We start from the raw sequence: 27,502 nt of genomic DNA on the forward strand, positions 1-27,502 counted from the left end.
AATAATGAGGCAATAAGAGCAAAGAAAGGTAGCCCGGGTCTACCGTCCCCTCTCCTCTCAGACCAAAGCTGCGAGAAAGAAGGGCCCCGTTAGAGAGAAGCATCTCTATTTTTGAGGACAAACTTTGATGATTATGCATACTTTATCTAAGAAAAGCCCGTTTGCCAAGAGCCTTTTGCAAAACCCCTGGCGTCTTGGAGTCTGGCTTAACCAGGTGGCTTTGTGGATTTAAGGAGATATACAATGGTCTTCGCTTGACCAGGGTAGATTTAAGGAGATATGCAGGGTCTGGAGTGGTCAGGGTGGTTTCGAGGAGATATGTATCTTTCCCTCTGAAACATCCAAGAGGGGTTTTTAGTCTGGCTTGTTGTAATTGTTCTCTCTGTGTAGAAACCTCTGGGTTATCTTCTCTTTGCTCTTGAGCTAAGGACAATACCTTACACACAATTCTTACTTAGATTCAATGTTAAAAACTACATTTGCTACATTATTTAAAATGTTAATATTGCATAACTTTTCTACCTAGCATATTACATATAGTAAATATCTGCGTAGAGCCACACACCCAATATGCCTTTTTCACACCGGGGCTATGTGGGGATCCCGGGGACAGGAGGGGATCCCGGGGCCAGGTGGGGATCCCCGGGACAGGACGGGATCCCGGGAGGGTCGCGGGGCGTCTCGTTGCCGGCAGGGGCCCCGGGCGGGGAGCGGCGGGAGCCGCGGGCACGGAGCCCCCCGGGCACGGAACCCCCGGGCAGAGCCCCCGAGGGTGGCGGTGCCGGGGCTGTGGCAGGGGCCGCTCCAAGGGCGCGGTGCCGCAGGCGCTGCCCCGAGCGCGGCCAGGCCGGAACGGCGCGGCCCAGGGCGGAGCGGCCGGGCCGGGCCGGGCGGCCCAGGGAGGCCGCTCAGGCCGATGGCGGTGCCGCCGAGCCGGGGCCGCGGGAAGGACCGTGCCGGGGCGGCCCCGGGGGGGTTTTGTCCCGCTGGCTCCAGCGCCGTGCCAAGGGCTGCGCCCCGGGGCCCAGCTGCAGCCGGAGGGAGCGAACCGCGCTGGGAACAGCGGCTCGGGGCTGGGAGCGCCGCGCCGGACGGGGACGGGCACGAGGAGGAGGAGGAGGCGCTTGCCGGGCCCGGGATGAGCGCTGGCATGTATTATCTGAGCCCAGCTGATGTCTCTCACCGCTTTAGCTCTAGAATTCCTCTGAGGCCCGGCAAGCCGCCGATCCCTGCGGCAGTGGAGCTTTTCCCAAGGGTGGGATCGAGTCCCCATGGCCGAGTTTGAGGCGGCTGGAGGAGAGGGGTCCCCGGTTGGGCTGTGCCCCATTGCCAGGCGGGGCAGGTGCAGCTGTGGCCGAGGCGTGGGGTTTGTGGCCATGAGGGGCTCTCAGGTGGCCCCAGTTGCCTGCTGTGGGAGTTGGTGGCCAGGTGCATGTGGGAATGTTGGCTCGGGGCTGTCCCTGAGCCCCGTGTGCTGCAGAGCTGGGCAGGTTCCCCGTGTGCAGCGGGGCTGCTGCAGCTGCAGGTGGCAGTGAGTGTGCAGGAGGGAACTGCACCTCTGCTCAGCCTGGCCCTGAGCCTGCAATGTTTTGTGCTTCTCGCAGGTCTGCGCTTCAACCCAGGACATTCCAGCAGCCCAGAGCTGGGATCCAGACACAGCGCCTGATCCTGCCTGGGGCTGCCCTTGGATCCAGCTGCTGCCAGGCTCCTCTCAGGCATTTGGAAAGCCGGGGCATCCCTCCTGCACCCCATGACCCAACAGAAGTGGCTTCCCCATAAACCTTGTCTGCAGCTTCCTGGGGAGCTGGGAATGCACAGCACAGGGTGTCACCCACTGCTGGGGAGCTGGGAATGCACAGCACGGGGTGTCACCCACTGCTGGGGAGCTGGGAATGCACAGCACAGGGTGTCACCCACTGCTGGGGAGCTGCCAGATGAGTCCCCAGGGCAGAACTGGGCATTGCTCTTGCTCCAGGGACAAGCTGTGCCATGGCTCAAATCCCTCTGATCCTGGCAGCTCTTGGATCCACCCTGCACCCCTGGGAAGCTTTCCCTTGCAGTCAGCCCCCCCTAATTTTGGGGATTTGTTCTTCCTGTGTGTTTCACCTGCACCTTGGGGTGCTTTGTTATCCACCTGCACCCTCAGGGGCTCTGGGGTGCCCTGGCTTGTGCTGGGGACAGCAGGAAAGCAGAGGGGGCTTGGGGAAGGAGCCCCCAGTGAGAAATGGGGAGCAGAAGCTTGTGTGGCTGTGCCAGAAAGCTGGGAGGGCTCTTAGCAAAGGGCTGATGGTGCAGGAGAGCAGTAGGAGCCTTCCAGGGGGGAAACAGCTTGGCCATTCCATGGGGAAGCTGGGCCCTGGCACCAGAGCATCAGGTGCAGGGGCTGAGGGAAGCAGGTGGAGCTGCTCTTTCCTGGATCCTGCTCCGTGGGATCTGCCAATGGCCATGCCATGGGATCAGCGCTGTGCAAGAGCCACTGGGAAGGGGGATCAGGGCCAGCGCTGCTCCTTTGGGCTCCCCTTGTCCCCCTCTTGGGCCAGGATTGGGATTTGGAAGGGATGAGGAGCCCCAGCTGTGCTGCCTGCCTGCTGCAGCTGGGAATTGCAGTGCAGCTGCTCCAGTGCCCTTGGGCACCCTTGGCATCTCCTCCTCCTGCTGCCCCAGGAGCCGCGTGGCTCCTTCTCCTGCAGCCCCAGCTCCTGCCACGCCTCCTCCCTGGCCCTTGCCAGCTGCTCCTCTTTGCCTTTCAGCCCGTGGCCCTGCAATTTCAGCTCTGCCTTTCCTAGTGTCATGGGTTGACATTAGACAAAATGCCAATGCACCCATGAGGGTATATTTTACCTAATGAACTGCTGTGAGATGTGGTCAAGAACAGAGCAGAGCAGGCCTAATGCTTGAAACAGACAGACAATTTATTACACCACATAACAATGGACAATAGACAAGGAAAGAAAAACCCAGCCACCCAAAAGCAGAAGAGAAAACCTCCCAAAAACACTGCTTCTCCTCCCCCCCAATTTCCATTCCATACATGCTCACTCAGTTGTCTCCAGCACATTACCTTCATCTACTTGCTTAATCCCTCAACAACCCTGGGTTCCTAATCCAAATCATCATCCTTTAAAATTCAGACAATCCACATTCCGTCCAGGACGAGAGGAGTCTCTCTCGCACCACAGACCCTCCCCCACAGGAAACACAGGTCCACCATCCCGTGTTCCCACGTCACCCATGGCACTGCCTCGAAGAGTCTGCCAGGGTGACACCCTCCTTTCCATGTCCAGCACTCTCACTGCCGTCCATGGACCTGAACTGCAACAGGGCTCTTTTTAAGGATGTTTTGGCCAAGTACCAAAAACCAGCCATCTTCTCATTTTGGGACTCAGGTCCCCCCCATTTACCCCTGGGGCCGGGGGCTCCAAGAAGCAGGCCAGAACGTTTCTGGGTTTGAGCCAAAAACATCCACCCAAACACAGTCTTATTTATAGTCAGGAGGGTCCAGGGTCCGTCTATGGCTATCATTATGCAAGAAAAGTCCAGCCTCATAAGCCACTCCTCTTCATTCCGGCAATCAAAGGGGCTTCTTTCCATCTCACATTACCCTCTCGGTCCCAGGCTGTCCTCTCTCTTCTAAAACCACCAACTATGAGAATACAGCGTCCAGGGATAACTCTCTTCTGCCTTAGAAAGAGTTAAAAGCTTTTATCTCCCACCACCAAGGTCAGGCACAGGCGATCGCAGACACTGCAGTTCTCACAAGCAGCTCCAACTCGGCACCTTCTCTCTGTGGGGGGAGGAGAGAGACGGGACCGGGGGGGAAAGGGGGGGGGAACGGGATGGGACAGGGAGGGGGACGGAAGGCACCTCCAAAGTTCTCCCTCCACCCCTCCATTCTAGATGGAAGCTGGACCGGCTCCACTCCAGCTCCCTCTGTTCCCCACCCCGAGGCCCACCTTGCTCCCCTCCCCCACCCGGCCTGGCCAGGCCTGGGCAGGGGAGAGGAGAAGACGCTCCCTCTCCGAAAGCAGAGCAGGGAAAGAGAGAGTCCTGCTGGGAAATCCGGCTTTTAACCCCTGGTGTCCTCAGAGGCGTGTCCAACCTCTTAGTGGCCAACAAAGGTGCCAATACTCAGACCTAAGGACTGATTGGTTTGACCACTACTTCCAAAAAAACCTCACTTCCCTTCAAACCACGACAGGCAGAAATCTATTGTTAGAGAACTAAGAATTTCAAATTCTTGGGGTTTGGATATTGTTTTGGGAAGTTATTTGGTTTAAATGTCTTAGTTACTCATGGGATTGTTCTCATTAGTAACTTTGGTTTATTATTAAGCTGCTTTTTGGTTAAAGGGTCAGAATGTATAGGTATTGGTCAATCTTTTACTGGCTTACCCCTTTTTTTAAGTGTAAATAGGTAATTGTAAAATCCTGACTTGCTAAGGGTAATAATCTTCTTTTGGCTCTGATTATAAATTGTGATTGCAATAAACTGTTTATAATAACTATAACTTATAGTCAATAACTATATGATATATATTATAATACTTATATTAACTCTGAATATAATAAATTTCTTTTTCATATTTGTACAAGTTGTTTTGGGGACCTATAAGAAAGCGTCATTGTTAAACTTTTCTATTATCTTGCTTAACATATTTTTCTACTTGCTAAGGCCTTACTCTACTCAGCACAAAAAGGACAGTCTTATTGTTCTATGTCCTCATTCTTGTATCTTTTTTAATTTATGCCTACATCTGCACTGCTATGAAAGTTTTCTGCTTTTTCTATTTCCCACACCAAGGAAGCATTAGGGGGAACACGACTTATTATTCACAGATGTGGGGAGTTCACACCACACTGATCTCTGGCATTTGTACTGAGCCCTGTAGCTACAAAACCACCAGGGCCCCTCACTCACCCATCTGCAGGGGCTGCACCTTGCGGGGTTTATTTCTTCTGTATCCTGCAGAAGAAATAAAAGGGCTGGAAGTGGAGAAGGGGGAAATGGGAATCTTTGGGGAAAAACCTCAGCACCAGGGGGATGCTGAGGAAGCAGGGAAGGTCTCAAGCTTTTGAGCAGAGACTCCTCGCCAGCTCTGTGTTCCTGTCCTGTCCTGCTGGACACTGAGCACAGGGGCTGCAGTGGGGTGTCACAAAGGGCTCCTCTGTGACACAGCCCCTGTCCCCACTGTGACACAGCCCCTGTCCCCAGCAACAGCTCCCAGCGATTGTTTACATGGAACCTCCCCAGTGACCACTGCCCAGGCAGGGAGGCTCTGGGTGTCCCTGAGGGGCATGAGGACAGCTCACTGCTGGGCACACGGGTGCTCCCGAAGGACCTCCAGGCCCCCTTTGCCCTCCTGTCCCCTTGGGATGTCCCTGGTGCCCTCCAGCACGCCCCAGAGCCCTGTGCTCACACACCCCCGTGTGCCCCAGGATGTCCCTGTCAATGCCCCGCAGAGCCCCGACAACACGACACGGGTGATATTTGCTCAAGCCTAACAGAAATCCCTGGGGTTGGCACCTCAGCTCTTCTCTGCCTCGCACCATCAGAAGAGCTGGTGCAGAAAAGAGGACAAAGGAAATGGAACTTCTTCCACTGAGTTTGCCCTTTCTGGATCTGGCAGCTCCCAGCAAAGGAGATTCCCCTCTCGCTGGTTTTCACTCATTTCTGCTCTGGGACCATGATGGTGAACAGCCTCTTACAACCACAGCCCCTTCTCCACTCTGAATGCTCCACTGCTTCCAGCACTGCTCCACTGGGGACCCTTCCTGAGGCCTTCAGGGCACCCCAAGTCCCTCTGCACAAGCACCCCTGGACTGGGGGTTCCCCCTGGGCTCTGCAGTTCCAGTGGTGCTGGTCCCAGTAGCCCGAGGAGCTCTGCCTTGTGCTCTGATGGTGCTGAACAGAAAGTCTGTGCTGAACCTGGAAAACCTCGTCAAGTTTGGTGTCATTTTAAAGTGTGCTAACCGTGGAGTTTCTTTGTGTTTCCTGGATTTCTGGGTAGACCTTGTCAGGAAAATCCACAAACGCCAGAGGTTTGTGTTCAAAAAGGAGACAGAGGAGTCCTTCAACTTTATTTGAATAAAGGGAGAGAGTCGACCAGGACACAAGTCCATGGGGTTTTTCATTCTCCAGCTGTCAGAGGGTGCAGCCTCCTTTTATCCTAAACTGCCAGCAGCACGTTGCCCTCTTCCTTTTCCCATTGTCTGAAGGAAGGTACAGCCTTCCCGAGCCACCAACCACAAATTCCCCCTTGAACCTGTCCTTTTACCCCAAAGTTCAGCAGTCCAGGCTGGTGCAGACCCTTGTCTGCTTCTGTCTGGGCTCTTCGACTGAACCTGCTGCCCAATGTCAGTGGAGACATTAAGGTTCCAAAGACCTCAACACCCATACCTTCACCCGTCAAATTATTTTGTAAAGACATCGATGTAAAGACATTAGCACACATCTTTCCTCTCATTGCTGTGTGGCTGCTGGAGGAGCTCCTGGGGCAGTTCCTGGTAAAATCTGCAGGAGGGTTCCCAGATGGGTCCCAGGCAGCTCCCGGGTGGGTTCCTGGTGCTGGAGGGGCAGCAGAGACAAAAAAAGCTGGTTCCAAAGGGGCTTCACTGCTCCTTGTGAAAAACAAAGCTCACTCTTTAGAATATTTTAAGTTTAATAACAGGGTAAAAGAAGGGCAGTATTTCCAGCTCTGGGGGGCATTTGACAAATGGCACTAAAAACCCCTTAAAATCATGTTCTCCATATACTGTTATATTGCTGGGGTTACATGCATATCCATTAGCTTATACACTGTTTAAACATTCCCCAGAGCCTTGGATATGTCAGGGACTCTTCGTGTTCAGGTTTCCCATGCTGACTCACCAGTGTGACATCCTGAGATCAAGTGAATCAATTTGATTCCTTCCCGTTATTTCATCCTTGGTGTTTCACACTTTTCTGATCACAGGAGTTAACGAGCTCTCCCCCAGTCTCCTCCGGTGCTCTGTCTTGTGTCACTGTTATCCCTTGGGCAGGGCAGGCAGTGCATGGCCTCACACTCTTCTTCCTACTCACACAAAAGCCTTTGCACAGCTTCTGTTTTGCTAAGGTCTAGAGTACAATCTGTTCATCACACCGTTATTTCTATAAGCAATACACAGACATTATATTTATTACACTACTATTTCTATGAGCAATACAGTTCCTACTAAAACTGATAGATTATATTATATTAACAATCAGTTCAAAAGAGTTACAATTTGTACCATATTTAAATACTTACGATCAATAATAACATGCAAAAGCTAATACATAAATGCAGAACCCAATGTTATTTTTATAAAATAATGTCATTTTTAAAAGGTGGAAGTGGGGAGCACTGGGCTCTGTGGGTCTGCCCAGCAGCTGCACAGTCCCAGCCAGAGGAATTTCTATTTCTTTTCCTCTCTGACACCTCCTTCCTATTTCTCTACGTCACATTTCTTGTTCAGTGTGACAAATGAAGCACACTCCTCTGAAAAATTCTAAGCATTTTAATAAAGCATAATGAGAGATAAAACAGAAAGCAAAAGACACAGGTGCCTGCAAAGCCAGTACACACCCACTGCTTCAGTCTGCAGTCTTTTATACCGTTGCAGATGTATTATTTCCTCAAGTGATTTAGCAGATTTAGTTTGAGCTGGTTGACCACAATCTTAATTCAGATTTTCTGCAACCTTGCACACTTCAATAGTTGAACACTTTGGAGGTCCAGGGTGGTCTTCTGATGCCACTTTAAGGGGTTTTGCTATTTCTCCTTTTATGCTCTTCTGCTCTCCGTTTCTGCTGTCTTGGACATATATATTGGAATAATAATTATATCTTAAAATACATCCTTTGCAAGCCCACTTACTCTTGTGAAAGCCTTGCTTCCCCTTTTACACTGATCACAAGAACTTACAAATTTCTCCTACTTCAAAGCACTTTAGAAGGCATCATATTTATTTACAAGCAATTACAATTTTGCAATTAAAGCAAATAAATTATAGTGAAATCCAACTACTACAAGATTGTTTATTCAATTATTCAATAAAATAAATCTGCAAAAAAATCCATAGGCTGTGCTGCTGTGGTCTCATGTGCACCTCACTGGGGTAGAGGCGTCTCTCCCTCCTGGCACTGCAGCCCATGGCCAGGGGCCCTTCCCACTGCAATGGTTCTGGGATTCTGTCAGGGACTCACTTTCCTTTTCTTCTTCCCTCTGCTCTGAGCTGGCAATGGGCTGGAAAATGTCCAGCAAACCAACCTTTGCTGTCTGCTTTGTCAGCCTACACAGCTTCAGGACCTTGTCACCTGCCCCCTGGGCACAGCTCCCTGGGCAGCAGGGCAGAACCGGCACCCTGGGAGCCTTGGGAATTCCCCTCTGGGATCCCTGGCACACACTGGGATGATCTGGAATTTCAGTTTCATGACACAGCACCCCATGCCCCTCCCAAGAGCCCTGAGTTCACTCAAACCCATCATCCCCCACATTCCCTGGAAGTTCAGCCCATGTCCCCACCCATGTCCGTGTGCCCTGATGTCCCCACCCATGCCCGTATCCCCACCATGCCCCCAGTCTTGGCTCTCTATGTCCCCACCCGTGTCCATGTCACCCTCATGTCTCCATCCATGTCCATGTCACCATCCATGGCCATGTCCCCTTGAGCTCCTTTTGCATCCAGGTGCCCACAGGGGCCCAGGAAGATGTGGAGACCACCAGCCAGCTCTCTTCCCACCATGGATCACCAGGACCATGGATCTCCAAGGCTCTGCCCAATGGGGCTCACTGGGGATCATCCAATGGGCTCCTCCAACGGGGGATGGAGTTGAAGCAGTGCACAAAGCTCTTCCCGCATGCAGGGCACTGTTAGGACCTCTCTCCGCTGTGCATCTGCCGGTGGACAAGCAGCTTGCAGTGCTGGATGAAGCTCTTCCCACATTCTGAGCACGTGTAGGGGCATTCCCCAGTGTGCACTGTCTGCTGCATGATCAGGCCAGAGCTGTCACAGAAGCTGTTCCCGCTCTCCCCACACACACAGGGTCAGATTCCAGTGCAGAGCATCTGGTGGCCTTTCAGGTGAAAGCTCTTTCTGAAGCCTTTCCCACATTCTCCACATTTATAGGGCCATTCACCGGTGTGGATCCTCTTGTGGACAATCAGGCTGGAGCTCTGAGTGAAGCTCTTCCCACATTCCCCACACTCATAGGGCCGTTCCCCAGTGTGGATCCTCTGATGGACAATCAGTCTGGAGCTCGTAGTGAAGCTCTTGCCACACTCCCCACACTCATAGGGCCGTTCCCCAGTGTGGATCCTCTTGTGGGAGATCAGGCTGGAGCTTTGAGTGAAGCTCTTCCCACACTGCCCACACTCATAGGGCCGTTCCCCAGTGTGGACTCTCAGGTGGATCATCAGGTGAGAGGTGTCTCTGAAGCGCTTCCCACATTTCCCACACTCGTAGAGCCGTTCCCCAGTGTGGATCTTCTGGTGCCGGAGCAGCCTGGACTTTGCACAGAAACTCTTCCCACATTCCGAGCACTGGTGCCGCTTCTTGCCATTGTGAAGCTGTTCATGCACCACCAGCTCAGAGCTCTGGCCACATCTCTGGCTGCCTTCCTGGCACAGGGTGGGTCCTTCCTCCTCGGAGCACCCTGGCATGGGTTTGGAGCCCCTCCTCGGGCGGGATCTCAGCACCTTTTCCTCCCCATTGCATTCCTGTGCCATGGAGCCGCTCAAAACAGCCTCTTCCACGAGATTCTGCTGAGGGGATTTGTCCTCCCTGGCCTCCTTGTCTGGGGGAGGAAGGACAAGGACAGGATGGGATTTGCCTCCGTGCCAGAGGGAAGGCCAAGGAGATCCCCCCAGTGCATCCCCGGCAGGACGGCGTTGGCAGCGGGGTTGTCCTGCAGCCGGGACCAGGCTGGGCTGGGAGATGGAGCAGGAGAGAGGGGCAAAGGGGCACTGACTTCCTCCTCACCTGCCTGGGGATCCGCAGGAATCCTCCTCTTCCTCACAGCCTTCTCCTCCTCTACCCAGCCAAAGTCTGGCACTGGGAATTCCTGGTGTGGGAAAGACATTCTGTGAGTGCATTGGCTTTGAAGTTCCTGCTTCTCCAGAAGTCACCGCATGTCTGGTGTCCATAAAATCCTCTAAAAATCGAGAAGGAGTCCAAAAACACTCTCGCAGGGCTTCCCTGTTTCCAGTGTCCTTACTCTGGGGTTTAAGGGGGTCCCTCTTCTCAGAGATGCTGGGGGGCCCGTGGGTCCTGGGGATCCCCCCTCTCCCGGCTCCTGCTTCAGCTCGCTCAGGGGGTTTTGGGGCTGCCAGGGATCATCCTGCCCTGATTCTGACTCGGCTCCCTGCTGTCCCAGGGTCCCCTTCCTCAGCATTCCCCCACTCCAGCCACTCAGCGCTTCTTCCCCCACTCCCCGACAACACTTTCACGCTCGGGGGGCCCGGACCCCCCTCAGGGGGATGAGCCCTGGCAGCCCCAAAACCCCCTGAGCGAGCCGAAGCAGGGTCCGGGAGAGGGGGGATGCCCAGGACCCACAGGCCCCCCAGCAGCTCTGAGAAGAGGGACACCCATAACCCCAAAGGAAGGACACTGGAAACAGGGAAGCCCTGGGAGAGTGTTTTTGGAGTCCTTCTTGATTTGGAGGATTTTATGGACACCAGACAGACGGTAACTTCTGGAGATGATTTGGACAGCAGGACCTTCAAAGCCAATGCACTCACAGAATGTCTTTCCCACACCAGGAATTCCCAGTGCCAGACTTTGGCTGGGTAGAGGAGGAGAAAGCTGTGAGGAAGAGGAGGATTCCTGCGGATCCCCAGGCAGGTGAGGAGGAAGTCAGTGCCCATTTGCCCCTCTCTCCTGCTCCATCTCCCAGCCCAGCCTGGCCCCGGCTGCAGGACAACCCCGCTGCCAACGCCGTCCTGCCGGGGATGCACTGGGGGGATCTCCTTGGCCTTCCCTCTGGCACGGAGGCAAATCCCATCCTGTCCTTGTCCTTCCTTCACCAGACAAGGAGGCCAGGGAGGACAAATCCCCTCAGCAGAACCTCGTGGAAGAGGCTGTTTTGAGCGGCTCCATGGCACAGGAATGCAACGGGGAGGAAAAGCCGCGGAGATCCTGCCCGAGGAGGGGCTCCAAACCCATGCCATGGTGCTCCAAGGAGGAAGGACCCACCTTGTGCCAGGAAGGCAGCCGGAGATGTGGCCAGAGCTCTGAGCTGGTGGTGCATGAACAGCTTCACAATGGCAAGAAGCGGCACCAGTGCTCGGAATGTGGGAAGAGTTTCTGTGCAAAGTCCAGCCTGGTCCGGCACCAGAAGATCCACACTGGGGAACGGCGCTGTGAGTGTGGGAAATGTGGGAAGCGCTTCAGAGACACCTCTGGCCTGATGATCCACCTGAGAGTCCACACTGGGGAACAGCCCTATGAGTGTGGGGAGTGTGGGAAGAGCTTTGCTGACAGGTCCAGCCTGATCTCCCACAAGAGGATCCACACTGGGGAACGGCCCTATGAGTGTGGGGAGTGTGGGAAGAGCTTTGCTGACAGGTCCAGCCTGATCTCCCACAAGAGGATCCACACTGGGGAACGGCCCTATGAGTGTGGGGAATGTGGGAAGAGCTTCACTACCAGCGCTAGCCTGATCATCCACCAGAAGATCCACACTGGAGAACGGCGCTGTGAGTGTGGGAAATGTGGGAAGCGCTTCAGAGACACCTCTGGCCTGATGATCCACCAGAGAGTCCACACTGGGGAACGGCCCTATGAGTGTGGGGAGTGTGGGAAGAGCTTCACTGTCAGCTCCCACCTGATCCGCCACAAGAGGATCCACCCTGGGGAACGGCCCTATGAGTGTGGGGAGTGTGGGAAGGGCTTCACGAAGAGCTCCCACGTCAAAAGTCACCAGATGCTCCACACTGGGGAATGACCCTGTGTGTGTGGGGGCAGTGCGGGAAGAGCTTCCATGACAGCTCTGGCCTGATCATGCAGCAGACAGTGCACACTGGGGAATGCCCGTACACGTGCTCAGAATGTGGGAAGAGCTTCATCTAGCACTGCAAGCTGCTTGTCCACCGGCAGATGCACAGCGGAGAGAGGCCCTAACAGTGTCCTGAGTGTGGGAAGAGCTTGTCCCAGAGCTGTGCCGTGACCCATGAGCAGTGGAGGCAGCAGGAAGGGAAGCCCTACAAGTGCCCCGCATGCGGGAAGAGCTTTGTGCGCTGCTCCAACTCCATCCCCCATTGGAGGAGCCCATTGGATGATCCCCAGTGGGCCCCATTGGGCAGAGCCTTGGGGATCCACGGTCCTGGTGATCCATGTGTGCAAGTGTTGGGGATTACATTTGTTTCTTTTTCACTTACAGAATTTTTTTCCCATAAGTTGCTAGAAGTCTAACGACTGTGTGCTTGATTTAAAGAAAGAAGTGTCTAAAGGAGATGGCAGCACCGGGCTACACCTGTTGTTTTTGGGTCTCTGACAGTTTCCCTCAGAGGGGGGAGATAAGTGGAGTTTTGGGGGAGGTAAAGGACAGAGCTGGGGGCAGCTGCTCGCTCTTGCTCTGGGCATGGGAGAGAGGATGGTCGGGCTGGTGCTCTCTGCGGGAAGAGCTCGCGGTCATCACTGCGTCTTGCCCTGGGAAATTGCCATCATCTGCTCATGTGCTCGTGTGCCCAGGGATTCTGAGCTCGCCTCCCCCTGCCCTGCTGGGCCCGCCGTCTCGCCATCGCGGCCTATTCGGGGCTGCTTTGAGGCTTTCTGCTACTCTGTAGCCCTGCCCTGCCCTGCCCTGCCCTGCCGGGACATCCCTGCCGCTCCAGCTACCAGCGCAGAACTTCTGAGCTCATCCATCAGCCCGGGACTTTCCACCCTTCCAGCCTGGTCTCTTGGAGTCCTGCTGGGCCACCGGGATCAAACTGCCCTGGGCTTTGTGAAAGAAAGCCCTCGAGATTCCTGGTTCTGTTTATTATTAATTCTGTAGTTGTTGTTTGTTTGCTTTGTCATACATACAGTTGGCCGGGGAATCAGCCAGAGTCAAGACAGCACTCAATATGAGTTAAAAATCTTGCTCGTTTATTCAGCTATTTGGCTTACATTTATACTGTGCTAAGCATATCATGCACCTAACTCTGAACATCATTGGTTAAACCATAGTTTTCACACGTCCTTGCAGTATACATAATTGGTTCAGAAGCTCTGTCCACGAGGCGAAATGCGGCAAATCTTCCCTAACTTATGGTCAATGCATCCTGTCTAGCATCCTGTTACAGCTACTGTTCCAAGCTTTACTTCCTCCTTATCCCATCTAAGGAATGGTTCAAGGACGTTTCATCTTCTACTCATCCCTTAAGCCAAGAGCAGGATTGTGCACATGTCCCTGCTTTTCCAGCCATGCATCCACAACATACCAGTGAAGAACTGTTCTTCCTGGCCCCATCCTTCTGCCTGAAAGCCCCCCTAATTTTCTACATCATCATCGTTTGGAGGGAGAGGATTTGAATTCTCCACCCCTAGGGAGGTCCTGCCCCTCCCTAGCAGATTCCTGTCTGTCAAACCAAGACAGGAAGAGAGCTGGCTGGTGGTCTGCACATCTTCCTGGCCCCCTGTGGGCACCTGGATGCAACAGGACCCCAAGGGGACGTGGCCATGGATGGTGACATGGACATGGCTGGAGACATGGGGGTGACATGGACACGGTTGGGGACATGGAGGGCCAAGATTGGGGGCATGGTGGGGATACGGGCATGGGTGGGGACATCAGGGCACACGGACATGGGTGGGGACATGGGGTGAACTTCCAGGGAATGTGGGGGATGATGGGTTTGAGTGAACTGAGGGCTCTTGGGAGGGCCGTGGGGTGCTGTGTCATGAAACTGAAATTCCAGATCATCCCAGCGTGTGCCGTGGATCCCAGAGGGGAATTCCCAAGGCTCCCAGGGTGCCGGTTCTGCCCTGCTGCCCAGGGGAGCTGTGCCCAAGGGGCAGGTGACAAGGTCCTGAAGCTGTGTAGGCTGACAAAGCAGACAGCAAAGGTTGGTTTGCTGGACATTTTCCAGCCCATTGCCAGCTCCAAGCAGAGGGAAGAAGAAAAGGAAAGTGAGTCCCTGACAGAATCCCAGAACCATTGCAGTGGGAAGGGCCCCTGGCCGTGGGCTGCAGTGCCAGGAGGGAGAGACGCCTCTACCCCAGTGAGGTGCAAATAAGACCATAGCAATACAGCCTATGGATTTTATTGCAGATTTATTTTATTGAATAATTGAATAAACAATCTTGTAGTAGTTGGATTTCACTATAATTTATTTGCTTTAATTGCAAAATTGTAATTGCTTGTAAATAAATATGGTGCCTTCTAAAGTGCTTTGAAGTAGGAGAAATTTGTAAATTCTTGTGATCAATGTAAAAGGGGGAGAGGCTTTCACAAGATGTAATTGGGCTTGCAAAGGATGTGTTTTAAGATATAATTATTATTGCAATATATATGTCCAAGATAGCATAAACGGAGAGCAGAAGAGCATAAAAGAAGAAATAGCAAAACCCCTTAAAGTGGCATCAGAAGACCACCCTGGACCTCCAAAGTGTTCAACTCTTGAATTGTGCGAAGTTGCAGAAAATGTGAATTAAGATTGTGGTCAACCAGCTCAAACTAAATCTGCTAAATCACTTGAGGAAATAATATATCTGCAACGGTATAAAAGACTGCAGACTGCAGAAGTGGGTGTGTACTGGCTATGCCAGGCACCTGTGTCTTTTGCTTTCTGTTGTATCCCTTATTATCCTTTATTAAAACGCTTAAAAATTTTCAGAGGAGTGTACTTCATTTTTAACCCTGAACAAGAAATGTGAGGAAGAGAAATAGGAAAGAGGTGTCAAAGAGGAAAAGAAATAGAAATTCCTCTGGCTGGGACTGCGCAGCTGCCGGGCAGAGCCGCAGCACCCAGTGCTCCCCACTTCCACCTGTTACAAATGACATTATTTTATAAAAATAACATTGGCATCTGCATTTATGTATTAGCTTTTGCATGTTGTTATTAATCCTAAATATTTAAATATGGTACAAATTGTACGTCTTTTTATCTCCTTGATAATACAATATAATATACTATAATATACTACAATATACTATACTATACTGTAATGTAATGTAATGTAATATAGTGTATTATATTGTAATGTACTATAATGTACTATAATATAATCGATCAGTATTAGTAGGAACTGTATTGCTCATAGAAATAGTAGTGTAATAAATATAATGTCTATGTATTGCTTACACAAATAATGCTGTGATGAACGGATTGTACTCTAGACCTTAGCAAAACAGAAGCTGTGCAAAGGCTTTTGTGTGAGTAGGAAGAAGAGTGTGAGGCCATGCACTGCCTGCCCTGCCCAAGGGATAACAGTGACACAAGACAGAGCACCGGAGGAGACTGGGGGAGAGCTCGTTAACTCCTGTGATCAGAAAAGTGTGAAACACCAAGGATGAAATCACGGGAAGGAATCAAATTGATTCACTTGATCTCAGGATGTCACACAGGTAAGTCAGGTTGGGAAACCTGAACACGAAGAGCCCCTGCAACGTCCAAAGCTCTGGGGATTGTTTAAATGATGTATAAGCTAATGGATATGCATATAACCCCAGCAATATAACAGTATATGGAGAACATGATTTTAAGGGGTTTTTTGTTGCTCTTTGGCCGTTCGTCAAAAGCCCCCAGCACTGGAAATACTGCCCTTCTTTTACCCTGTTACTAAACTTCTTAAAAATTCTAAAGAGTGAGCTTTGTTTTTCACAAGGAGCAGTGAAGCCCCTTTGGAACCAGCTTTTTTTGTCTCTGCTGCCCCTCCAGCACCAGGAACCCACCCGGGAGCTGTCTGGGACCCATCTGGGAACCCACCTGCAGATTTTCTCAGGAAGTGCCCCAGGAACTCCCCCAGCAGCCACACAGGAATGAGAGGAAAGATGTGTGCTAATGTCTTTACATCAGTGTCTTTACAAAATAATTTGACGGGTGAAGGTATGGGTGTTAAGGTCTTTGGAACCTTAATGTCTCCACTGACGTTGGGTAGCAGGTTCAGTTGAAGACCCAGACAGAAGCAGACAAGGGTCTGCACCAGCCTGGACTGCTGAACTTTGGGGTAAAAGGACAGGTTCAAGCGGGAATTTGTGGTGGATGGCTCGGGAAGGCTGTACCTTCCTCCAGACAATGGGAAAAGGACAGAGTGCTGCTGGGAGTTTAGGATAAAAGGAGGCTGCATCCTCTGAAAGCTGGAGAATGAAAAGCCCCATGGACTTGTGACCTAGTGGGCTCTCTCCCTTTATTCGAATAAAGTTGAAGGACTCCTCTGTCTCCTTTTGAATATAAACCTCTGGCATTTGTGGATTTTCCTGACAAGGTGTACTCAGAAATCCAGGAAACATGAAGAAACTCCATGGTTAGCACACTTTAAAATGACACCAAACTTCACGAGGTTTTCCAGGTTCAGCACAGACTTTCTGTTCAGCACCATCAGAGCACAAGGCAGAGCTCCTCGGGCTACTGGGACCAGCACCACTGGAACTGCAGAGCCCAGGGGGAACCCCCAGTCCAGGGGTGCTTGTGCAGAGGGACTTGGGGTGCCCTGAAGGCCTCAGGAAGGGTCCCCAGTGGAGCAGTGCTGGAAGCAGTGGAGCATTCAGAGTGGTGAGGAGTCTCTGCTCAAAAGCTTGAGACCTTCCCTGCTTCCTCAGCATCCCCCTGGTGCTGAGGTTTTCCCCCAAAGATTCCCATTTCCCCCTTCTCCACTTCCAGCCCTTTTATTTCTTCTGCAGGATACAGAAGAAATAAACCCCCCAAGGTGCAGCCCCTGCAGATGGGTGAGTGAGGGGCCCTGGTGGTTTTGTAGCTACAGGGCTCAGTACAAATGCCAGAGATCAGTGTGGTGTGAACTCCCCACATCTGTGAATAATAAGTTGTGTTCCACCTAATGCTTCCTTAGTGTGGGAAATAGAAAAAGCAGAAAGCTTTCATAGCAGTGCAGATGTAGGCATAAAGTTAAAAAATACAAGAATGAGGACACAGAACAATAAGACTGTCCTTTTTGTGCTGAGTAGAGTAAGGCCTTAGCAAGTAGAAAAATATGTTAAGCAAGATAATAGAAAAGTTTAACAATGATGCTTTCTTATAGGTCCCCAAAACAACTTTTACAAATATGAAAAAAATTTATTATATTCAGAGTTAATGTATTATAATATATATCATATAGTTATTTATTATAAGTTGTAGTTATTATAAACAGTTTATTGCAATCACAATTTATAATCAGAGCCAAAAGAAGATTATTACCCTTAGCAAGTCAGGATTTTACAATTACCTATTTACACTTAAAAAAAGGGGTATGCCAGTAAAAGATTGACCAATACCTATACATTCTGACCCTTTAACCAAAAAGCAGCTTAATAATAAACCAAAGTTACTAATGAGAACAATCCCGTGAGTAACTAAGACATTTAAACCAAATAACTTCCCAAAACAATATCCAAACCCCAAGAATTCGAAATTCTTAGTTCTCTAACAATAGATTTCTGCCTTACGTTTTCAGCTAGTAATTAGCAAGAAAGCAGTTCCTCAATATACTCCCCATTACTTTGCATATAGAAACTCAAGTTTTTATTATAATTATTCACTGTTGGAGTAATCTTTCCAGAGCTGACCAATATCCACAACAATTACGAACTCATACCACATCCATTACAATCAGTAATATGCTGACAAATGTCAGCAGTATTACACATACCACCCTACAAAATAAAGCAGCAATTAATTTTGTTTTACTAGCACCTAAACATACTTGTAAAGAATTTAAAAATTATGCTATATTAAACCTATCTAACCATTCCAAATCCATCCACAAAAACACACAAAAGCTACTCTCATACAAAACATACAAAAACAACTCTAATCAAAAAAGACAGTGAGTCATAGTTAGACAATTTGTTTGAAAGATAGAACTTTAGACCTTAATGAAAAGAATGTTGTAAAATAAGTTTACATATATATTAGTTATTTTAATAGTAGTATTAGTAGTAGTACCTTATATACTTCAGGGTGTACAACAGATAATAAACAAAACCATCAAAGAAACCTTTATCATCCAAAAAACAAATGTGAGAAATAAAGTTATGAAGAATTCTCAAAATCTTACCAAAAATCAGTCTTGTACAGTTGCCTACTAACTCCACAGTAGTGTAGACAAATGTTGGAGCCCATGTTTCCATGGATTCTCCACAGAGAGAGAAAAGTACAGGCGTTGAATTAAAGCCTTTAGAGAAATTAGAATATATTAAGCCACGTATACATAAAGTAGAGGTTTAAGCTTTAATTTTAAGAAAATGCACTCCAAGTGCTGTCCTAGGGTGACTTTATGATGCTGGTATCCCCCAACCGTCTGTTCTGTTTGTGCTGTATATTGAGTTCTGTGCCTTTAACGCTGGCTCTGAGAGCAAAGCAGGGAAAGAAGCAGCGCCAAGTTTGTTTTGAGAACAGCTCTCCTCCTTCGTGCCGAAACCCAGGAAGAAAAAACCCTCGGGAATCGGGGTTTTCGCCTGGACAGAAGCAGCGGCTAGGGCGGGAAAGAGAACCTGACCCTAGCGGACAGGACGCCCTCGGACCAGCCAATGGACGCCATGGCGAAGGTCGTAAGTTTGATTCATAAACAGTGGGGAATTAAGTGCAAGCTCAGGGATCTTCACCTTGCTATTGCAAGATTATTAGAGATTGGGTGATTGAACGCCCAGTAGAAATATTACATTCGGAGGTGTGGGGGAGATGCACGGTCACGCTAGCCGAGGATACGAAATCCTCGGGCAGCGGCAAAAGTCTCAAAGCGTAGGGAAAGGTCGAGCAAACCCTATGCAAGGCACTTGAGGAACAAGAGTTCTGGAGCGCCGCATGCGTGTGTTTGCTAGCTACCCCCAAGCTGGGGATAGGAGCCACAATGCAAACAGCGTCTGAACGCGATTTGTCCGAGGGTGGGGATCCACAGGAGCCAGACGCGTTTCCCCGCTCCCTGATCCCGAGCCCAACCCCCCCGGTGCCGTCAAAAAACCCCCGGGCCCCCCCGCCGAACTCTTCGGGTCCCCCCTTGTCCGCGGAACCTTCCTGAAAATCCGCGGGTTCCCCATCCGTCTCTTCACCGCCAGCCAGCGTTTTGGGGCTTGAGGCGTGGCAGCGCGCACGGGTTTTTTGGGAGGAATTGGCGGGTGAAGCCAGAGATGCCGAAAACGCGGCGCGAGAAGACACACGGGTAGCACCCCCGCCATACGCGTTTGAAAATGGCGCTGGCCGAAGGGAGGGGCAGGGCCTGGATACCCTTGGCGGGGAGAGCCCGGAGGGGCGGGTGTCTGCTGATGCGCATGTGCGGGAAAAAGACGGGGAAGAGGGAGAAGAGCGCACGCTCAGACAGGAACCGCGGACTCCTGCTGACGCGTACGCGCGGCTGGAAGGGAGAGAGTGCATGCTCAAAGCGGCGCCGCGGCTCTCCACGGGCGCGTATGCACGGGAGAGCGGCAGACAGCGCGCGCCCAGCACGGAGCGGCGGGCTTTCGCTAACACGTATGCACAGGAGAGCAGCAGAGAGCGCATGCCCAATCGGGAGCCGCGCTCTGTGCTGCTTCCATTTAAGGGAGAGACCTCCCCCCACGGGAGGAGAAGCAAGCCCAGGGGGTGGGAGCGGCGCCACCCCCGAAGGGAGGGGCGGGGCTGGAGCTGCACAAAACGGCACAGGAGCCCGGAATTGCACTGGCATTCAGCTTCTGACTCTCAGTCGGACACCACCAGCGGCAGCAGTTCGGGAGAGCTGTTGGACACTGATTGGGACTCAGAAACAGAAAGAGCGGAGCTAACACGGTTTAGAGCGAAACCTAATAAAACCCTAAGCCACTCCGAAAGGGGTTTACATTGCGAGCCGGCCCAGTTCACTGACTGGGGAAAAATAAAAATAGCTTGCGCCAAATGGGCACCGGTGGCTGCAGTGAAAGCCTTCCCCGTATGGGTTACTGGAGCGGAGGGTAACCAGCAAAGAACATATACACCGGTAAACCCCAAAGATGTACAGACAATTGTAAAAGCCATCTCAGAGAAAGGCATGAATTCAGCCATGGTTTCCACTCTCGTGGATGGCCTCTTTGGCAACTATGATTGTGGCAGTGTGTTAATTTAATCGGTTATACTTTATATATTTTTGTACTTGTCTGGTTCTATGTACCCTACTTCCCCTAATTATTATTCCTTTGTCTAACTCACATGATTTCTGTCTGCACCTGCACCTGTTATGCGACATTCGGTTAAGTGTCTGTTATTTTTCCTGCCTTTGTAAACTCCCTCCTACTCTCTCCCTATTAGTCCAAGTTATGTTCTTCTACCCCTGGGTCCCCTAGCAACTGGCCCTGGTTGGCTAGCGATGGTTGACCACTCCCTTTGCCCCCCCCCAGCTAGTCCTTGACAAAAACCCATTGCACCCTCCTCCCCCGGACAATCCCGGGCTGAGGAGGTGTTTCTAATAAACCCCCTGTTCGTCTGGAATTGTCTCCTCCTTTCGTTCCACTGCCTGTTGTATCTTCATCGCTAACTAGGTTGGGAACCAGAAGAAATGAGTGAGGGTGAACCGGAAGTTACTCTTTCTGCTGCACCTGTCACCTACTGCAGAATATGTGGTGGTGACACACCAAAACCTAACTGGCATGCTTTTTCCCAAAGCATCATTCGGGATTTATGCAAGGCGCACAAAGATTACGGCAGAGAGAGTCCCTACTTCCGTGGCCTCCTCACTGCTGATCTCGCAGGTGTTCATGTTGTTCCTGCTGACCTCCGGCAGCTTTTCTCTTGCCTAATGAATGGCACAGAGTTTAAGCTCTGGGATGCAGCATTCAAACAAGCCCTGCGAGAGGCAATGCCTCAGTTGCCCTTCCCAGCTATCGATGAACAGGGCAATCCCCTTTCCCTTGAGTTGCTTGCTGGTGAAGGTACCTATGTTTCTCCTGAGTCCCAGGCAGCCCTAATACCCTCGGCAGTCCTCTCCATTATAAAAGATATAGCCTGCAAGGCTTTCTTTTGTTTGCAGCCAGACGCACCATCACCGCCCTATACCACCATTAGGCAGGGACCTTCTGAATCCTTCGTTGCTTTCGTAGAGCGGCTCACCAGAGCAGTGGAGATTCAGGTTAAGACAGAGAGTGCACGGGAAGGTATTATAGGGGAGCTTGTTTTCGTTAATGCTAACGACCTGTGTAAACAGGCAATCTTAAGTCTTCCCCTAGATCCGCCCCGCACTCTCCAGTCCATGCTCCAGGTGTGCCAGATAAAGGTGCCCTTCCTTGCCCGGCGGAACCCACCACCACCCTCCCAGGCAACTTTTCCGCCCAAGACAGTGCGTGCTGCAGACACATCCCAACAGCCTCGACATCGTCTGCCTCAGCGGCGACCCTCCTTCGGCAAGGACACTGGACTGCCAACTGCCCTAGGAGACCTTCAAAACAGCGTTCTCCAGCTACACCTCCGGGAACGCCGGTGCCTTCCCAGGCACAGCAAAAAACACTGAAGGGGGAGCGCGGGTCCACCCAGCGTGACAACCCCAATTGGGTGGACCGGGCAGGGAACTCCAAAGGGGGTCAATTGGATGGACATTTTATACCGGACTCGACATCACCTGAACTCGACATGGCAAAACCAATTCTCACCACCTCTTCCTTTTTTGAACCCTACAGGTTGCATCTCACCAGACCATTGCACCTGACGGATAGGGAATTTCATTTCGTCACCATAGACCCAAGGAAGTTGCATCGGTGGCCAATGACCGGTGAAGGTAAGTTCATCGTCATCGGTGATTGCAAATATACTCTGCAGGAGATTGAGGTAGTCCCGGGGACACTTCACAACAACCCCAGGGCCCTCATTCTCTGGCTGCGCTGCACTCATCCACCCACATTTTTACCCAAGGGCCAGGTCATCGCACAAGCAATCCCATATGGTGACCCACAACATCTTACCTTCACTGTCAATGCTGTACATCACATTTCCACCCGAAAGCGCTTGGTGCGATGTACGCTCACTGTGGGAGATGAGTCAATAGATAAAGATCTGGTTTTTGACACAGGGGCAGATGTGACAATTATTCCGACCGCAGAATGGCCGTCGCATTGGGCCCTGAACGATGTGGTCGGACAGATTCGGGGTGTAGGAGGGTTCCAATCGGCAAAACAGTCAAAAAGCGTGGTAAAAATTAAGGGGCCAAAAGGACAATTGGCTGCCATCCGTCCTTTTGGTTTAGATTACCAGGAACCCCTGCTTGGAAGAGACCCCCAGTGGGGGGTCACAATTGACATTCCTGACCCCTCGCAAAAGTTTTGGGCAGCGGCTGCTGAAAAGCGCCCGACCCTGAAGCTGAATTGGACGACTGATAAACCAGTCTGGGTCGAGCAGTGGCCGCTAACAAAAGAGAAATTACAGGCGCTTGAGGAGCTCGTGAAGGAGCAATTAGCTAAAGGTCACATCGTGGAGACCAATTCTCCATGGAACTCGCCCGTTTTTGTCATTCGAAAGAGTGACAAAAAACGATGGCGCCTCCTCCACGACCTCCGGCAAATTAATGAGGTAATTGAAGATATGGGGTCTCTCCAGCCTGGGATGCCTTCCCCAACCATGCTGCCACAAAACTGGAATCTGGCTGTAATTGACATTAAAGATTGTTTTTTCCAAATTCCTCTACATCCGGACGATGCCCCACGTTTCGCCTTTTCGGTTCCTTCCATCAACCGAGGGGCCCCAAGGAAGAGGTACCACTGGAGGGTGCTCCCTCAAGGGATGAAGAACTCCCCGGTGATGTGTCAACAGTACGTCTCTTCCTTGCTGTCCCCTGTGCGCGCAGCCACGGAGGGGGTTGTCATCCACCACTATATGGATGACATCCTCGTTTGCGCGACGACCGAAGATGAACTTACGCGAGCGCTTGACCTTGTAACAAATTCGTTAGTTGCTGAAGGGTTCGAGCTGCAACAGGATAAGATCCAAAGGATGCCACCCTGGAAGTACCTGGGCCTGGAGATTGGTAAGAGGACCATTGTGCCTCAAAAATTGGAAATTCGGACAGATGTCCGTACCCTTGCGGACGCCCATCAGCTTTGCAGTGCTTTAAATAGGGTAAGACCCTGGCTAGGTCTAACCACCGAGGATCTAGCCCCTCTTTTCAATTTATTGAAAGGGGGAGAGGAGCTCAGTTCTCCTAGGGTGCTTACCGCAGAGGCAAAAGCAGCGTTGGAGAAGGTCCAGCAGGCAATGACATCGCAACAGGCACATAGATGTGATCCCGAGCTTCCCTTTCGTTTCATCATCCTGGGTAAGCTGCCACATCTACATGGGATCATTTTTCAATGGGACACAGGCACAAAAACATCAGCACACAACACCAAGGGCCAAGGCAGAAAGGACCCTCTTCTTATTATAGAATGGGTCTTTCTCAGCCACCAGCGGCCCAAAAGAATGACACAGCCACAAGAGCTTATGGCTGAGCTCATCCGCAAAGCAAGAACGCGGATGAAAGATTTGGCAGGATGCGACTTTGAATGTATTCATATGCCAATCGGACTGTCAACGGGCCAGATGACGAAACCCATGTTGGAGCACCTGCTTCAGGAAAATGAAGCACTTGAATTCGCTCTAGATTCCTTTACGGGCCAAATTTCAATTCATCGGCCGGCCCACAAATTATTTAATTTGGAAGTAACATTTAAATTGGCTTTAAAGAGTGTCCAGAGCAGGAGACCTCTCGATGTGCTGACAGTTTTTACTGACGCGTCCGGGAGTTGTCACAAGTCGGTAATGACTTGGGAGGACCCTGAAACTCGGCAGTGGGAGGCAGATATTAAAGTGGTTGAGGGTTCACCTCAAATAGCCGAGTTGGCCGCTGTCGTCAGGGCACTTGAGAGATTCCCTGGACCTCTCAATATTGTAACCGACTCCGCATACATAGCAGGGGTGGTATCTAGAGCAGATCAGGCAATTTTACAAGAGGTGTCTAACACAGCTCTGTATGAGCAGCTCTCGAAATTAGTTAAACTTGTCTCCCACCGAGAGCAACCATTTTATGTGATGCATACTAGGTCGCATACCGATTTGCCTGAGTTTATTGCTGAGGGTAACAGGAGGGCTGACGCTCTTGCTGCCCCTGTAGCGATAGCCCCGTTGCCTGACGTTTTTGAGCAGGCCAAGCTCAGCCATCAGTTGTTCCACCAGAACGCGCCTAGCTTGGTTAGACGTTTTAACCTCACACGTCAACAAGCTAAGGCGATTGTCAGCTTGTGTCCTTCCTGTCAGTCCCACGCTGTGCCTACCCTGCATGCCGGAGTCAACCCTCGCGGGTTGGAGAGCTGTGAACTCTGGCAGACGGATGTCATCCACATTCCATCATTTGGGAGACTGAAGTACGTTCACGTCTCCGTCGACACCTTCTCTGGCGCTGTCAATACCTCTGCGCACGCAGGCGAGAGGGCCCAACATGCCATCCAACACCTTGTTCAGGCCTTCTCATTCATGGGCATCCCCAAGGGGATCAAAACAGACAACAGCCCTGCGTACAAGTCCAGGGAATTTGCCGGCTTCCTGCAGCAATGGGGAGTGGAGCACAAGACAGGCATCCCCCACTCCCCCACAGGCCAAGCAATCGTAGAAAGGACCCACCAAGAGATCAAGAGGGTCCTCAAGCAACAACAGCAGGTATTGAAGGTGGAACCGCCGGCAATTAGATTGGCCAGAGCACTTTACGTTATCAACTTTTTAAATTGCTCTTTTGAAAGTCCCCATCCACCTATAACAACACACTTTGGGTGCAACAAGGAGTGGAAATTCGATCCCAAACCCCCAGTGCTGGTGAGATCACCTGAGTCAGGGAAGGTGGAGGGCCCATTTGACTTGGTGACGTGGGGGCGTGGGTACGCCTGTGTCCTCACGCCTACCGGGATCAAATGGGTGCCTGCCAAATGGGTGAAACCGTTTGTTAAAAGGAAGAGGGAGCGTGATGACAGTGTGCCGCAGGTGGCCTTGGCGGCATTCCGCCGTCAAAGGCGAGTCTCCTCCAGACCCCCTCTTCCCATCCTGTGGGAATGGGACCATGACCTGCCCTTTACTTATTTTTGTAACCCAGATTAATAATCTTTGGCCCCCCAGTTTTGTTTTTCAGACCCGGACCCAGGATGCTAAGCCTCCCGACCGTGCTCTTCCTGACCAAGCTGCTAACAATCAGTCAAGCTTGGATCGTCCCACAGCCGCGAGCCAACGTGTGGGCTCTGCTCGCGAAATCCATGGGACAAGATCACATCTGTCTCAATAAAGCATCGGCCTCAGACCCGATGTCCACGTGCCTCGTGGGGATCCCTTTTAAACAGCTAGAAATGCCCGAAAAACTGCTCGATTATGCCCACCGTATCAGTAAGATCCCCCGGGTCAATCCTTTTATTAGCTGGAGGAATTTTATGTTTTCCCTGGAAAATATGAGAGAGGAACCCCGAGAGCTGGAGCTCCTCGGAGCGGCTAAAGCTCCAGCCTGCATTCACATTACCAACTCGGCCAACGCTTTAGACCACCGCACCAAGCATGTTGTCCAATCTAATGTGCTGGACAGAGCCCACTTGTGGTGTGAGAGGATGGCCAAGGGAGTTCTTCCCTCTCCAATTTACAACCACCCCAAAAGGTTACCTAAGGGAGTTTTTCTGATCTGCGGAGATCAGGCTTGGGCAGGTATCCCCTCTCGTCTTTCCGGAGGTCCGTGCACCCTAGGAAAGGTGGAGCTATTCACACCCAACAAAACGCAAATTATGGGTTGGAAAAAAAAGCAAAAGAAACAAAGTGGTGCACACGGATTGGCAGTCTCCAAAAGAGACCTTAAAAAATTGGACCCGGATTGCGACTCGGAAATTATTCATTGGAGCAAAAAATAAAGGGGTTGCAATCACGATTTTTGCCCCATGGGTCTCCATTGCTAAGGCCATAGGGGAATTGGGACATTTAGAATGTTGGGTGGTGAAACAAGCAAATTTATCTTCCAGAACGCTATTCAACATCCTGCAGGACGAGGACATAACGAGGCAAGCCACCCTCCAAAATCGGGCGGCCATAGACTATCTCTTACTTCTCCACGGTCACACATGTGAGGAGTTTGAGGGTCTGTGTTGTTTTAATCTGTCAACTCGGGCTAAGAGCACACGAAAACTAATTGAGCAGATGCAAAATATGATCGGTGAAATAAAAAGAGAGACAGATGATTGGATGGGCAACATTTTTAAGAGTTGGGGCCTTTCAGGATGGGTCGGGTCCATTTTGAGAACATGCCTGCTGATTTTGTTTATTATTTTAATTGTTTGTATTGCTTTTGGACTGATCAGGAGATTGCTGTTTAAGTTAGTTTTAAGTTCCACATCTGTCCCCTCTCCGGCTGCTGCTCGGGTCGCCATGGCCACGGCTCCTGAAGAAGAGTTGGAGGAGTTCGAAGAGGAGCTTGAGGAAGAAGGTGACGGCGAAAACCTCCCATACGATCAGTGGCCAACTCAACAGACTTAGTTCGCCGAATGCTACCCAGACTCCGAGCATCTGCCAGACCCCCCTCAGTTTCGTTCATTTTAGTAAAAATAAAAGGGGGAGATGTGGCAGTGTGTTAATTTAATCAGTTATACTTCATATGTTTTCTGTACTGGTTTGGTTCTATGTACCCTACCCCCCCTAATTAATATTCCTTTGTCTCCCTCACATGAGTTATTTTAGCCTGCACCTGCACCTGTTATGTGACTTTCAGTTAAGTGTCTGTCACCCTTCCCGCCTTTGTAAATCCCCTCCTACCCTCTTCTGATTAGTCCACGTTATGTTTCCCTACCCCTGGGTCCCTCAGCAACTGGCCCTGGTTGGCTAGTGGTAGCCGACCACTCCCTTTGGTCCCCCCAGCTAGCCCCTGACAAAACCCCACTGTACCCTCCTCTCCTCGGACACTTCTGGTCTAAAGAGGTGTTTCCAATAAACCCTCTGTTCACTCAGAACTGTCTCCTCCTTTTATTCCACTGCCTGTCGCTTCTCCATCACTCACAAGAGTCCCACAGGATAAGAACCCACAGGAGTCAGCCCTGCTTGTGTCGCTCGCAGGCTGACCCTCAATGACGCTTGTCCCAGTGTCTGGGCCTGCCGGGGACAGGGTCCGCTGACCCTTGTAGGCACCGCGACAATAATGGAGAAACACAGCCTAGATTCGAGAGTGTGGACTGAAAATTGATATCAAATTTGATGTGCTGCCTACGCTGGGACAGGGCTTTTGAGGAGTTGAAGTATGCTCGGCTCTTTATGGTATTGGCCTGTGAATGGAACTTGGGTAATAAGAAAGAAAATATATTGGTCTTGGAAGGTGAAAAGAAAAAGCTGACCATTAGCAATATGTATAAGAACTCACAAGAGGCAGAGACAGATCTAATTGCACCCACC

The 27,502-nt window shown here is 51.1% G+C and overlaps 3 protein-coding genes and 1 non-coding gene across 5 annotated transcripts; 3 read left to right on the forward strand and 1 right to left on the reverse strand.

Moving 5' to 3' along the window:
* Positions 1–1,130: 1,130 nt before the first annotated feature.
* On the forward strand, positions 1,131–1,214 carry LOC134562257 (small nucleolar RNA SNORD45). Its single transcript, XR_010083127.1, has one exon. It is a non-coding gene; the product is annotated as a small nucleolar RNA SNORD45 (small nucleolar RNA).
* Positions 1,215–8,532: 7,318 nt separating this feature from the next.
* On the reverse strand, positions 8,533–9,887 carry LOC134562104 (gastrula zinc finger protein XlCGF67.1-like). The gene has a single exon (XM_063419562.1). The coding sequence runs from the start codon at positions 9,725–9,727 to the stop codon at positions 9,047–9,049; it is 681 nt and encodes a 226-aa protein (XP_063275632.1). The 5' UTR covers positions 9,728–9,887; the 3' UTR covers positions 8,533–9,046.
* Positions 9,888–11,035: 1,148 nt separating this feature from the next.
* Positions 11,036–14,814, forward strand: LOC134562075 (zinc finger protein 239-like). The gene has a single exon (XM_063419529.1). The coding sequence runs from the start codon at positions 11,095–11,097 to the stop codon at positions 11,941–11,943; it is 849 nt and encodes a 282-aa protein (XP_063275599.1). The 5' UTR covers positions 11,036–11,094; the 3' UTR covers positions 11,944–14,814.
* A 5,731-nt stretch (positions 14,815–20,545) lies between these two features.
* Positions 20,546–27,053, forward strand: LOC134562063 (uncharacterized). 2 transcript variants are annotated; one of them, XM_063419525.1, is made up of 2 exons: positions 20,546–21,851; positions 25,208–27,053. In XM_063419525.1, the coding sequence occupies exons 1-2, from the start codon at positions 21,707–21,709 to the stop codon at positions 25,975–25,977; spliced, it is 915 nt and encodes a 304-aa protein (XP_063275595.1). In that variant the 5' UTR covers positions 20,546–21,706; the 3' UTR covers positions 25,978–27,053. Both variants share the same exon structure in this region; 1 of them encodes a protein (XP_063275595.1).
* Positions 27,054–27,502: the final 449 nt, after the last annotated feature.

Source organism: Prinia subflava, chromosome 26 (assembly GCF_021018805.1).
Source record: "Prinia subflava isolate CZ2003 ecotype Zambia chromosome 26, Cam_Psub_1.2, whole genome shotgun sequence".
Classification (NCBI taxonomy): domain Eukaryota; kingdom Metazoa; phylum Chordata; class Aves; order Passeriformes; family Cisticolidae; genus Prinia; species Prinia subflava.